At 38.1% G+C, this 15,145-nt stretch overlaps 1 protein-coding gene across 5 annotated transcripts in view; it reads right to left on the bottom strand.

Moving 5' to 3' along the window:
• Window positions 1–601: 601 nt before the first annotated feature.
• ECT2 (epithelial cell transforming 2) overlaps window positions 602–15,145 on the bottom strand; it is a 31,597-nt gene continuing 17,053 nt past the window's right edge. For all 5 annotated transcript variants that reach the window (XM_026105769.2, XM_026105771.2, XM_026105772.2 and 2 more), the window contains 9 exons: window positions 14,688–14,784; window positions 13,494–13,575; window positions 12,356–12,434; window positions 12,052–12,171; window positions 9,837–9,975; window positions 8,796–8,950; window positions 6,674–6,781; window positions 5,402–5,533; window positions 602–2,257 (listed from right to left, as the gene is read on the bottom strand). In XM_026105769.2, the coding sequence (XP_025961554.2) occupies window positions 2,168–2,257; window positions 5,402–5,533; window positions 6,674–6,781; window positions 8,796–8,950; window positions 9,837–9,975; window positions 12,052–12,171; window positions 12,356–12,434; window positions 13,494–13,575; window positions 14,688–14,784 (1,002 nt within the window). In that variant the 3' untranslated portion in view covers window positions 602–2,167. The remainder of the gene's footprint in view (window positions 2,258–5,401; window positions 5,534–6,673; window positions 6,782–8,795; window positions 8,951–9,836; window positions 9,976–12,051; window positions 12,172–12,355; window positions 12,435–13,493; window positions 13,576–14,687; window positions 14,785–15,145) is intronic.

Here is a 15,145-nt window from a genome sequence, read left to right as displayed (position 1 = left end):
ATGAACAAGCCTTTTTTAAGAAGGTAGTTAAAACTTACTTCCAGTTCTGAATTTCTAATAACGTTTAAGCTGCTTTTGCTTGAAGAAGCTTGCTGTATTACACCCTGATACTATAAACAAATTGCAAGGCTTGCTCCCTGCCACCCTTTTCCTTGCCCTCCCTCCCCCAAAAGCTAAAGCTACACCACAATCAGCTAGTTTACTTCTCCAAACCCTCATTCCATTTTTGGGTTATGTACCTATTGGAGGTCACTGAACCAGTTCAACTATCATTGTAGCAGTTTATTCATATTTTGAAATGAGAACAGTCTTCACAGTAGTTTGTTTAGTTAGGACTATACTTTAGAAGACTAACAGCAGCACCATCACCTATATTCACACACTAAGTAAAGCGTTACAATACAGAAGTGTTTTTGCAGCACAAGAAGAGTCATTTAGACCTTATGCCAAAAGTGAGTGCATGTACAATTATGTTGTGGGAAAGGGTATTAGAAGTTAAAGAGAAGCTCAAAAAAAGAGAAAAGAAATTTTGCAAGAACCTGTTTATCCTGGAGTTTACCAGGTTCCATTAAATAAATAAATAAAAATCCAACAGCTATAGTTGATTTTTCAGGATAATATTTATTAAACAATTTATTTCCTACAGCCACTTCATGGTTCCTTATTTGATAAACTTCAGTGCATATTTAACTCAGACGTTTGCTTCGAGTGGATAAGGACAAAAAGCCCCCCATATCCATATTTTTGTGGGGGTTAGGAGCAGGGCGGAGGTGAGGAGAACAATGCATATATAAAAAGAACAATGATCAGTTTTGGTAGATTTTGTCTGCTAGCTTATATATTACTAACTATAGCTATATGGCTAGCCAGAATACATTTGTAGGCTATAGCCCAACACAATATTTTTATAAAAAAAGTGGACTTTTATAAAAGTCTGTTTAGCAAAACTACAAGCAGTGTTATTTTAAACAGTTTATTTACATTGCTTGGACTGACAAAAAAAGCTATATAAAAACAGTTAACAGACAAAATATGACACACTGGGAAGCATCACTAATTACATATAGACATAAGACAGCGTTGTGGTGGTTAAAAAAAAAGAAAAAAAAAAAAAGAAGCAGAAGTTGAGAACTCCTAATACAAACAGACAGTTAAACCGTTAATGAAATGCAGAAATATACATATCTAGATGATTCCCGAGATAGTGTTGGATCATAGTGTCTGTTGAGAGGAGATGAAAGAAAAACATGGGTGTGCATGAAGACGTTAATATATGAGCAACTTGGGTAAAAGCCTTAGTAGTACTACACCTAAAATTTAACACACCAAAACCAGGCCCTCAAGTTTCAACTCCCCACCAATAATCTCATGTATTAAATGAAGAACTGTTAGCTATTTGGAGGTTCCTTTTTGTTATGGCTGTTTAGGGAGGGAGAGAGGGAGAGAAGAAACACCACACACAACAGCACAACAGAGCATAATTATTTTTCTTGGACTTCCACTTCAAAGAACTGAATTGTCCTGAATCACTTTGGGTGGTCAAAGCTAGTCCTGGCCTTTAAACTTACTGTTCAAATAAACCTAAATTACTTACCACTGTGTTACAGTGAGACTGCAGAAGACTATAATCGAGTCACTCAAATAAGAATATTTCTTTATAAACAGCTACATTTACAAAATATCCAGAATAAGCAGCTGTACAACAGGTCAACTGTCATACTTAAAAGGTCAGGTATTTCATAACGCATCTCCACTGAAGACATCAACAGCTCAGGTATTCGAGTGCTCAGCCAATTGATGACGTAAGGCAAGCACAAGCGTCATCCAAAACAGTGGTATGTTACATGAACATCATCTTCATTTCAAAATCTGACAAACTAGTTTATTGCCTAGAGGGGACAGTTTAATGAAAGAAAATGCTTCCATTATGCTGGTGAGAAAACAGATTTGTGCAAGAGAACTTTGTCTTAAACAAAGACCAAGTTGCTTGTTCCACTGATTAGCTGATCTGCTTCAATATGACTAAAACACCTTGTGATTAACTTAGTGTTATCTAACATTTTGCTAAGTGCTAATGACTAAGGTACCATTAATGTCAGTAACAGGTCATTCGAACAGCCAGCTGCTTGTCAGTCACTACAATATGGCATTGTATTTTAAAACTGCTTCATATCAAGTGGGTTGTTGATCGACTTAATGTGTGACTCCTTTTTTCAAAGATTGAAGGAAGGCTGACCAACGAAGGAGAAGGAACACCCTGTTGAGGAAAAATAAAGTTATTTGGTCACATATTATCAGCGTCAATAGTGCAGCAGTCATCCCTCAACCTTGAGACATAGCGTAAGGAACATATCAGTACAGAAGAAATTTAAGACTGGCAACTTTTGAAATTAATGATTCAGCATTTCTGAATTTTGAACAGCACCAAACCAGTAGAATGCATAGATTCAAAAATTTTAAAGAAAGATTTTCCTCGTGATCAGTCTGTTGAGAGAGATGCAGAATGCAAGAATGTTTTTGAAAAGTAGCCATTAATTAAACACTAATGCACATCTTGCATCATACTTTTTGCAATAATAGTCTCCTTCCATATTTAAAGCAAGGTATGTTACAGTATTTTCTTAGAAAAACAGAGCTCCCCTCAGATCCTGCAAGTTTCTATATTCTTACCAGATCTGAGCCCCAAACTAGATGCTGAACACGTGTCTTCTTGGCAACACAGAGTGATAGACTACATCACAACAACTTGTCAAAAGCTTGCTTTAGCTGTGCCTGTTTAGGTTAGGAAGCTAGGCAAAAGGCTGACTTTTCTAATGCTAGGAGTATTGGCTACTTCTGGGACTTACAATTACAGTGAAATTAATGCATCGGTGTGAAGCATTAAACATTAACCTCTTGGAACCAACTCAAATTTTATATTCATTTTACATTAGTCCTTAAAGTACTTTAACAAGCAATCTTCTGTTGCTCCTTATACCACAGCCAAGCTCTTCCAAGTATAAACAGGTCATGGTAGTTAGGTAGCTTGCTGCACCTGCATGCTTGAAGAACCTGTTAAATAGAGATATTCTGAGCAGGTAAGGGTATGCTGCTTCATCGTGAAGTCTAATATCTGTTTATGGCATATCTTTTATTTGCAGTCATTAGGCAATATTTCAAAGTTAAATCCTAAGCTTCTCTTTATATAGCAGTTCTCATTAGACTCTCCAGTACTGCATAAAGGTGATTTTTTTTGCTTTAGAGAGAAGGGAACAAAGTTAAAACACAGGTGAAACTAGTTGCTCAAGACCACCCAACAATCAAGACTTTAAAGTTCTGAGAACTCAGGCCAGCGAGACACACTGCAGCTTGGACACAAAGAACACCACCGTACTTTGCTGTTTGCACTGAACTGAAACAAGAAGTAATTCAATCATATAGAAATTAAGAAAAAAACTTGCAAAGAAACTAAAGAAATATCTGTGAAAGAATTTTGCACTCTGAACCACAAATAGCACCAGACCAATTATATGAGTGTTGACTCCAACCCTGCGCATCAGAACAAGTCAAAGGAAAATCCAGCACCAATTAACACATTGTTGATTCTGTGTTTTCTATAATTGTACCATTTTATCCTTGTTTATGCTACGTAGGATGTTTTATGCTCACTTCATGCAACGTGGACATTAACGGTCAGGATTTGGTGAATGGCAAAACCCCACACCACACAAGTGCTGTGCCAGAGTATTATTTAAACAGAACAATGTCTGAATAACAACTTTGACTCTCTCAATGGACTCACTCAGGCAGGTTTCTTGCAGCTTTAGTTTCTTACTCAAGACTGAATTAATTCACCAGCTTAAGGGGCTGAAATCCAAGCCTCACTTTTTCGCCGTGGAAACCAATATACATACTTAAGTCTTGAACCCATTCCCATTTCCTGTTTATTATGCATTATAATGGCCTGTACATAATGTGTAAAACTGCAGGTTTTTGAAGATACATTTCTGCTCTGACCCAATCTTATGATTCACTCAAAAGGGGTTTTATGCAAGTTCAGTAGAGTGGGACAGTATGAGTGTGGAGAGAGGAGAAGGGAAGAAAAAAGAAAAAAAAAAGAAAGAAAAAACCCAAACAACAACCATCAATACATGCCCTGCTGCTAAGCTATAGCTTACTACCTCAGAGGTCCTCCAGGAAGAATTTGTGAAATTTAATGGAAAAACAGTCTTTACTACAACCTCAGAGTACCTATCATTATGGGAAAAAGTAGTACATAACAGGGTGGAGATGGGTGGGAGGGAAAGTATGACTGGCATTTTCATGAGATACAGATACAGTGCTGTATCAGAACGAGGACAGAACAGTATGGTTCAAAAACAATTGCTGGGACAACTTTAACTGAAGAAAGAAAACCTCTAGAGAGAACTGGGTTATAACCACTCACATAGTTGTTTGTTTGTCCCCCCTGCCCCCCCTTAAAGCCAGGGGATCTACTGCGATACTTCTCTCAGCCCCTCTTATTAATTCATATTTGCGCAAGCCTACCTCAAGTGGGAGACCAGGGCAACATCTTTATGTTGTACCAATCTAATAATGGCAACTCAAGCACACCAAATCATCTCTGTATTAAGGTACTGACAATGTCAGGCAGTTAGAGAAAAATACACAGGACAAAGGCCCAAGAGCAAGATGTCCTATAAACTACAGGCTTAAGAATATATGTTTACTCAGCATACTGTTTACTCAAATATTAGGAGTGAAAGGGAAGATGATGAAAAATCCCTCCGGGTCTAGTCTGCTATACTAGACTGTACTAGGAAGTTGGGTTTGGGAGAATGTAGCAGAGAAGAGCTGCAATCAGTAGCATGGCACAGGAGAAGGATTGCAGTACATAGAACAATACATTCTTTTACTAGATTTTCTTAAATGCATATAGAGGACATAATTCACTTGCATTTTACAAGATTCTTAGGCTGCAGCATCCCTATTTTTCTACCCTTTCTTCACAGTTTGTTCAGTGTCATCTCACTGCTTTCATTGATGTTTTCACCATACTATTTGAAGTTTGTACACCACATCCGTGTGCACTGTCCTAAGATAAAAATCATGAACCACTTCTAAGACTGCATGTTGGGAGTTTCTCACTTGCTCAGAAGAGGAGGATACCTACGTCTGACAAACTTCCAATTCCACTGTACAAGTAACTACTGGTTTCTAGTATTTACAGCAGGTTTTTCTGTATTTTCAGCATGTTAAACCTTCTCATTAAATGACATTACTCAAAGTAACAAATGTCTACAAATCTAGTTAAAAAAATTCACTGTGGATCTTGAGACTGTTAGAATAAGATCTGCATCAGGCATTAAAACGATTGTGATCTTAAGGTTACTTATTTGGCCTGCTCAGCCAAATCACTTACCGCTAATGACGAGCTGCCTATATAACTCTCGTTAGTTGAGCAGGGACTTCGTCCTTCTGTTGTACTGTGTGTCATCAAAGCCCTTCGAAGAGCCCTCTTTGGTGTCTTGGTGAAAGAAAACGCTCTTGTAACCTGAGAAGTTTGACAAGCATTGTTATACATTGACAAAAGACAGGCTACAATAGCTACCACAATAGACTACTATTCAAATTTTAAACATTTGTAGGACAGGACCTGCGTCAGGAGCATTTGGTACCTCTTCCTTAATATGACCGTATCAAAAATAAAAATCATAATCCCTTGCGGGTTCTAGTTTTTGGGCTCCCCATCACCCCTTCTTTTTGGACACTTCTGTCCAAATACAAAGACAACGTTTGGAAAAATAAAACTCAGGGAGAAGTAAAAATGAGGTTGGATTTTGCAAAGTCAGGTCCCTTCCACTACATTGCTCTCAGTTCAGTCTTCTGCAGATTCCAGACTACAGCAGCCTCTGCAGTTTTCTCTAGGAAATAGTATTATTATCTTGAACATAGTGAGCTTTCTGGAAGGCTGCCAAGAAGGATGGGGAGCAGATTTCTTCCTTGCTGTGTCATACTCAGTCACCCCTTCTCACATCCATAGGCTTTACTGAACCTGACTCAGAGCTCAGCCAAGGCGACAGAGCAGACAGGCAACCCTACTCTCACCTCCCCAGGCAGACCCTTCCAGCAGAATAGGGTGCACTTCTCTGGTCAGGTACTCAAGAACAGATAAGCCACATGCAAAGGAGTGTATACTTCCACAGACAGAGACCAACATTCTGCACTTTCTTCATGGCATCGTAGAAATCTATTTTATTACCCAGGACATGCACTGTCTACATCAGTCCTACCTTTGAAGACATTTACAATTAGGTAATTGTGTATAGTTTTAAGATTTTAACTCATTCAATATGCTAAAAGCAGTTAGAGCTGAGGTCAGTTTTATATTTAAAAAATTCAAAATATTCCACTGAAAATAAGTTCCGTAACAGACTCGGGAACAACTACATATTACTTATGACCATAATACATAATACTTAGGACTATATACATGTACTCCAAAACTACTCAGTCAAAACCCCAAACACTCCCCCCTGCTTTCTTTAAGGAGCTTATACTTAGAGTTTTAGCTCAGATTAAGTTTTTCCTGTCACTGCCATAAGTCCTACAAAATTCCTGAAACAGGAACACTAACACAGTTCTCCGACTATAGCAGGTTTTACTGAGAAATACAGTCTTTGGAGTATCTTACCTTTTTTGACGTTTTCTTTATTGCTCTGGATGCTCTGCTTAATGTACTGTCCATATCTTTAGTATTTACTTCAATTGAATCAGGATCAACTGTATAAATGAGGTTTTCCTATAGACAAAGATCACCTTAATAATGGTCCACAAAAGTGCCAGCTCTTGTCAAAATATCATTCTCTAGCTCATTAGCGCAAATTTAGAGGTTTTTAATTGTCATATTCCTCCCTTGTTAACTCCTAATATACAGTTAAGCTGCTTTTCGCTTTCATGACATTTCATAAGATTAGCTACTGGTGCAGTCAGTTTATGGAAACACTTCATCCATCAGTTTTATGTTTGGTTTGACTCAGTTTCAAATGCAGGGTTGACCAAAATAAAGGTAACAGCTCTCAAGTGTGCCTGAGGGGTTTCATAACATACATATCCCTTTACCCCTCTAGCACACCTTTGGCTCTTTCAAAATGAAATCTTGATAGCTCCAGTTGTCAAATATTATGACTAAAACTTTCAGGTTAAGACCAGCAGATGTTTCAGAATACCCACAAGTTTTTCCATGCCTCATTCTTAAACTCTAGCATGTCCAAAGCAATCTCTGGCTAGCTATTTACAAGAAAGATGGGGGTGGGGGGGTTGGGGGGGAGAACAGAGGAAGCAATAGGGGTGGGAAGTTGCTGGGGGCCATGCTGAGTTTTTTATTTTAAGGAAAGATAGTTCACCTCAAAAATTGCTTTGAAATCATAAGCCTACCAGAGAGCAAGCTGTATGGTTCTTCCTAGTACGGACGGAACCAAGCAGCAGAGTTAAAGCCTTTACTGCCACCATGTGGTAGTCAATTAACCTCTCTGGCTCTTGCATGGTAACACAGACTTCTTGAAACATCCCTAAAAACTGGGGGGCAGGGAGGGGGCATGCTTTAACTGAAGTTTAATTTAATATTTAAATCCGTAGGAATGAAGTACAATATAGTTGCTATGAAGAGGCAGTTACAGAAATCATAATTAGAGGGACTGAGCATAGTACATTACAATCTATCAGCATGTGATTCTGAATGTGCTGGCGCGAGAGGGAATAGATACACACGCATTATATAGAGACTGAATTTTTATCAGAAAAATCATCTTCCACTCTTTTCTGTTGTTATACTTATCAAAATGGAGAGACTGAAGACAGGTGATTGAGCCAGACTGAAGTAAATTAGCACTTCTGTATCAATACTTTTTCCCCTTGCTATTTAAAAGGCAAAGGAAGAGCAAAATGCCAAGCTTCTTATTCACGAGTTCCTAGATGAGATCTAAACAAAATAAAACTAAGAAGCTATTTTAATATCTTAACTACCTCTCTTGAAATGAGTGTGTGTTTAAAAACCCAGACAGCCAAATATTGTACACTAAGACTATAGAGTGGAACATAAGCATTTCTGTCTTAAACACAAGTTGTTCCAGCTGCATGTACTGCACTTATATTCTGCAAATTTAGATGACTGATATACGTACATCCTGGCCTAATTAAAACATTAACTGAAAGTCTCTTGACCTAATTGGAGGGGAATCTATACTTCAGATAAGTAGTTTTCTGGCTGTAGAAACATACCAAGCTTCTAAAATGCATGGAGGCCAGTGCCTCCTTTATTTCCCTGTTTAAGGTTGTAGACCTCCATTTATAGGAGGAAAATGCTCCATGTCTCTTACATTAGGGAGCCCAGACAGATAAGGTGTAAAACAGAGTTCAACCTAATACAAAAAGAGATAAACCAAAATATGTAATTCTTAATGGTGGGATGGTAGAGTGCAATAAAACAGTGCAAGAAGCAAGCTGAAGGCAATTCTGTTTAGACCTGCTCTACCGAAGATCTGCAGTGCAGAGCTTAAATTATAAATAAACTTGTTTGTGGTAGGGGAGGGTGTGATTCCTGATTTCATTTTAAGTACTTATTAGCTTCTGCAGAAGCTAACTTCCAGCCTGTTTCCTATTCCACTTTAACTACTCAGCTGCAGACATGCTAGAGTAAAATGTTCTCTGCTCTATTTCTCCTGGAGCACATCCACTATTAACAAGTTCTTTAACTTTCTGCATTTCAAGCAAAACAGCGCAAAACATTTTCAATGATATGGTTCTAGAGCACTTACTGCATCTGCTTTACAAATTGTGTTAGCCACGTGCCGACACAACGTCTTCAACCAGTCTTCTTTAGGAGGTTCTTCAGCTGTCATCTGGAAACTGAGTAGCTTGTTGTTCTGTTCTGTAGGTGGCCGCACAACCAAGGCAAAAGCTTTGTGGCAATCTACAGTTTAAAGACATGGCAAGAAGTGAAGACAAAGAAGAATCAAATTTCATATAAACCTAGAAATAAAAAGCTTTGGAAGAGTTATCCCTCCATCTGCCTGTGACTAGAGAGGCAATACAACCTGGTGCAAGGATTTATCTTTATTTGCACAACAGCGCTGTCAGTGATACAACAGCTATGTGTTCTGTCTACATCCTTCACGTATTAAGAGGCTGCAATCAGCTGTTCAGACAACTTTAATCACCAAGTAGTTTGCATGCTATAGTTTGCAGACTAGTCAATACTACTGGATGTAACAGTAAACATCAATCTCATTTTATAATTTATGAAATGTCAGACAGATTATTTCTTTACCGACAGAAAACAAGGTGAGCAACATTTACCTATTTTGCAAGACAGGAATAAACAACAAAGAAGTCGGTATTAAGTATGACATATGAAAGTACTCAAGTTACAATGATTTTATTGTTTAAATCTGCCAAATGTTGCTCACTTCATAGTAGAAAATTAATCCACCACTGATACTCCTCTATAGCAGGCACAGTTGAAGTGTGCCGAGAAGAGAAATGAGATGGCACCATCTCCATTTCAGAAAAGATGTATCAGAAAAGCAATCCCATAAGAGGAAATAGCTGACCTCTCCCGAGATTTTCGTATACTCAAGCTCGTAACAATCAGTAAGTGGTATGCTGTAACTGGTTCCCATTGCCCAAGTCTCAAAGTAAAACTATTATACTGTAACAAGAACAAAACAAAAACACCCCACCCACGTAAATTACAATACAATTATACCTTAATTCTCTCCCATGACAGCCAACCTTCATCCTTTATACTCCGAACCACAGTTTTCAATAGCTACCATGGTACTTCAAAGCATACAAACCTTCCGTCTCCCTGATATCTAGCACTTTCTTGATCTGGGAGAGAGGCATGAGAACAACATGCTTGAGACACGCAGGAGGCCTGGTGTGGCCATGAGGACTCTTGAAAGCACCGATAACTTTATGCCGTTTCCTTGCAATCTGCGGTTAAGCAGAAGACAAAGAGGTTAAAGTTAGGCATATTGCTAATGCCTTGTTTCCCTTCTATCCTCTCATTTTTTAGTACATGGGAACACATAGGAAGCCTTGTTACAGAAAAATACTCTAAAGAGGTTACATTATCCCATCACATAAGTCTTCATAGAGCTCACTAACCTCACTACTATCTACAGTCTTCAAGTGGCCCAAAAGTACTTGTTACTTAGCATCAATACCCTCACCTCTGAAAAGAGTCAGAGGCAAAGCAATTTTGCATCATAAGCCTCAATTCTACCCTGCAGAACAAGGAAATGCCTTTTGAAACCTACCACAAGGCAGCCTAGATTTAAACAAAGAGGAATGTCTACGCGCATGAACCAATTTAGGCTGTGTTGTGTCCCAGAAGAACCACTTGCTGCTGTCTGCGCATACAGCCCTTTTTAATACAGGAAACAGCATGTGTTTTTCTGTGCAGGAATTACTGCAGGCTTTAACAAAAACAGTACATTTTTTACAAAAGGATGTACTAACAGGAGCACAGTAATCCTATTCAGAAAGGACATGTGACAGTTGCATAACGTACAGCAGAGAGCATGGTGTTCCAAAGAGGAATTCAGAACAAGCATCGAGAGATGATGACTGTAGGCTTGCCAGAAGATAAGCATAAGATGGAGATGAGCCAATTCACAGGACAGACCTAGCCTGAATATCTTTTTAAAAAAAGTTGTTACATGCAAAATAGCTATTATTTTAAAAAATACTTTTTGAACAGTATGCTGCAGCAGCAAATCAGACTTTTATTTATAACGGTATTGCAATCTCAATAGAATTACCCTCCTTCAAGTCAGTTACTTAGCAATGTAGACCTCTATGGCAAGGAAGACTGGAACAACCACAACCAGATGTCATGCAATAATTGTATCAAGTTGTGCGGGTTTTGCTTGGGTTGGGCAGCAGAGGCCTGTTGGTCAGTTTTTACTTTACCATGGCTATCTTCCTCAACTTATATCTTATACAGGAGCTAAGCTGAGAAGCTGTATTAAAAGCGTTTTCATTTTCCCTTCCTTCCTTTAGGAAGGAATGGAAACCGCACCAGTTCAACTCGCAGGAAGAGTTCATCACTAGTTAGAACAATAAGCTATTTTATCTTTAAGTTATGCTTAAACCACTGATTTCAGATTATTTTAGAGCGGTCTTCTACAAATCCCCAAAAGCATGTCCACCCAACATTCTTTACTGCTGGAGACGATAGGTGCTTTACCAGTATCCTTTACAACCTCAGTTTCCTCCACTTAAGTCTCCAAAACCCAGTTAGATTACTCTTCCTCCTAGTTCTTCCTAACAGCAATTACTGGCATACTGCTGCTGCAGACATTTTATATGTGCCTTCTATTATTTTTTGTAATCTAAGCACAAGCAGATAGGCCTACCTCAGAGGCCCAATATCACATTACTTTTAAATTTACTCATATTAAATACAAATAAACCTCAAAAAGACTAACATGCTGCTGAGGCAGGGACTCCAACACTCTTTTTATCCACTGGTAGTACTCAAAGTCCAATTCAGATAAGCAGTTTAATACTTTGAGAATTAAATATTCTGCTCTAAACAGAGCAAGAAAGCATACAAATACTTAATTTCTATTGTTCAGAGAAGAGTGGACACTAGCATACAATGCAGAAATGCTACTCTTGCCTTTACCTATGCAAAAAAAGTTTAGTGACTGGCAAGACAAGCATCAGTCATCTATGATGCCAGTTTTCAGAACAACATATTAGAATTACTAGTCTTATTTCCAGGAAGCAATGTTAATTCCCTTTTCTAGACAAGAATGCCTTTCATTGCCCTTCAATATCAACTTTTTGATCTGTCTGCAAGACAGCCATCCAGAACTGACTAGCTACTTGTGTTGGCTTATACAATAGCTACTATAAACATAACATCAGTGTGAATTGTACTATCAGATTGCCCTCACTTAACTAAGCTTCACAATGCTTCTAAATTTTACTCGTTTATACTGTTTAGCATCAAGCATTTTGTAATTCAATTTACGAGATGTACTTACATAGTAATCTTACCTCTAGGCAATCATTAAACAGAAAGAGTGTGACCTGCTCTCCCCTGTCACAGAGGTCATCACCAAGTGCAACAGTTTCCAAACGCTGAACTAAGCTTCGGTGAGAGGACAAGAGATTGGCCTAGGTGATAGAAGCAAAAAAGCTCATTAAGCATTTAATACAAGGGCTGGATTACCACTTGCAACTTAACACTGGCAATCTCTTTAAACATTACCATTGCCTTTTAACCTTAAGTACTTCTGCAAAGGGAGCAAACTAGTGCTCAATCATTTTACAGGTCCACAGCTTCAGAGAATTTACTTACTGGACATCCATCAACTTCATAGACAACATCAAAGATCTGCCTTTGTGCTTCTGTTTTTCTTTTGTCTTCATTAATGTGTCTGAGGGAAGCATATTACATTTATTTTCAGTACCAAGCAACAGTAAATGAATGCACTGTATTTAGGATGTATAAAAGTAATGAAGTTGAACATTAAGAGTTCAGTAACAGAAAACGCAAAAAATCAACTACACTTGATCATTTAGAAAGAAATGCCCAAACACCATATGCTAAGTATATAGGAAACTTCTAATCTAGAAAAACACTCTTTTGCATGTTATCAGTAGCTAATATATCATTTGGTTAATACGTAATTTTTTACAGACAGATTTTGAACTAGGGCCCAATCCAATACAATTCTTGACATCCTGTAGTTTTCCCCAAGCCAGGGCTACAGCTCACTGAGCTCAAGGATCAAGTACAAGCATAGTTACTATATTAAAAAAGTTTCGTTTTTAAAATTAAACGAACATTGGCCAGATAACAAAGGATGTCTCATTGATGGAAGCACACGCCACACTTCAAAGGAGGTGAGACTTATCTAACTAGCTTAAAGCTGAAGCTATTTAACTGGTGGAGTGATGCCAGGAGTAGCTAAGAAAGGACCACAAAAAAGACTAATCTTCCACCAGTAGTGTGTCCTTTCAGTGGAAACATGCATATACCTCAAGATTTAAAGACAATAATATTTCTTCCACTATGGAGGGAACATACAGAAATAAAAGGGCTGCAACAGAACAGAGAAGACTCAAAAATTTAACTTCATGCTGAGCCAGGGAGTCAGCAGTTGTTCAGGCAGAAGTACTGGATAACAATGCCACAGACTCCTTCAAAAGCTCTGGTACAGAATAAGCACGACAGCAGCAAGAGGGAGACTGGTCCGGTAAAGCACAGATATAGTTTAAACCTTTCATATTCTGTTTCCCCTCCACCCATTCTTCTGAAGGGGAATCCTGTAACAATCATGGTAGTCACCACACTCTGAAGAGCACGTACAGTTATGTATACTTATATGGAGACTATATGTACAGCAAAAATATGCTCCGAGTTACAGCAATATAGAAAGACCTGATAAATCTACACATATAGCAGTATGTTCAATAGAATGAATATCACTTACGTCATCACTTCCTTTAATGATTCAATAGCTCTCTCTAGAGTTACTTTGTCTGGGTTTTCTTCTGCTGTATGCTTCTTAAGATCTACAATTTGAGAAAGAATAGCATTATAAGTTTTCAGGCCCTTAAAAACTAATGATCTTGAGAATATAGAAAAGTAAACATAGGAAGACAGTTTGCTTTGAAGTTAACAAAATTTCACACTTAAAACCTATTTCATCCCCATGAATTACCACTGCAGCCCACTAAAGGTCAGTTTAGAGTGTTCTTCAAAAGTCACACACATGTTCAATTACTTATGCACAACTGTATTTGTAGGTTGATGCCGAACACTTTTTGTATCCAGTCTCCAGCTATGAATTTAGCCGGATATTAAGTGTACCATAATCGACCAACGAAGATGACCCTCTATAGGCATTATTACTCACCGAGACTTGCCTCTTACAGTCAGCATTATCTTCACAGCCCCAACACTATTCCCCCGTTTCCCCGCCCCACTCCCATCTCAAAAGAAACATGGAAAATTTCAGTTTAGCCCGTAAGGCAAAGGAGATAACTGAAGAAGTTACTGCTATCTTGGAGTTCAGATAGTCTTGATTAAGTGGTGAAGCAGGCTAAGCAGCAATTGTCCATGTATCTTATTAGAAAATCCCCTCCCATACACACACCCACCACTCAACTCCCAAACTATTAACAACAAAAAAAAAAAAAAAAAAAAACCACACACAAACACACAGACTATGTCCTGTTTTTCCTGAAGTGAGAAGACAGACACAGAAACCTTTTTCTAACTAAAACAAAAGGTTTTTAAGATTTTTTTTTAATAGATAATCACTATTATAGCAAGTGATTCATACCAAGTGGGACACGAAGTTGTAGCCTTGTCTCTAGTTTATGCTAGCTGCATTTGAATTTAAATTATATTCATATTTGAAAAGACAAGACTGTTATCAGAGCACACTTTTCCTCTACCTGCATGCTGCAGTCAAATATATGAACAACTGAAATTTAGCCAAAAGTATGCTTTACTCAGTAATTGGTCTTGTTGACTGTCACTTAGCACAGTTAACTCTCAGCATCAGACTTGTTTTAGGGAGGAAAAGCCATTCCTAATTATGAAAAAAGCAGCCATTTCCTTAGTCTTAACACCTTCATAGACAGACTAATGCAAAAAATACACAATTTCATTAGATTACCATTTAGAAGCAGAGCAACACTAGGCAGCCTCTGAACGGGACGGATAAGAAGTTCAGCTAGGCTTTGACGGCCACATTCTGGTTTAGCTTGGTTTATCTGTGGGAGAAGAAAGAGGAGAAAGCAAATAATTCTCATTTTTTTTTCCAAATGAAAAACAGGAGAAAAGTTGTTTTCCTTGAAACTGGTATTGTGTTACAAATTTGGGGGAATTGCTCAACACAGACGCTTTCGATGCTCAGTCACTAACAGATCACGTTAAAAAACACATTGTATTCAAATTTACACAGTATTTCTAGTATTCATCCCTTTATGTTCTCAGAATATCTAGTTTTAAACTGTCCACATTATCATCCCCTCACAGTCTGTATTCCAGATGCTGATGCTAAGGTCTGGGGGATGGGGAGCGTTCTCATTCACTTCCCCATCTTTTAGTTATCAATATTTGGATGTAATCCCC

This window comes from Dromaius novaehollandiae, chromosome 9, assembly GCF_036370855.1.
Source record: "Dromaius novaehollandiae isolate bDroNov1 chromosome 9, bDroNov1.hap1, whole genome shotgun sequence".
Lineage (NCBI taxonomy): Eukaryota > Metazoa > Chordata > Aves > Casuariiformes > Dromaiidae > Dromaius > Dromaius novaehollandiae.
This window is presented reverse-complemented; position numbering and strand designations above follow the sequence as displayed.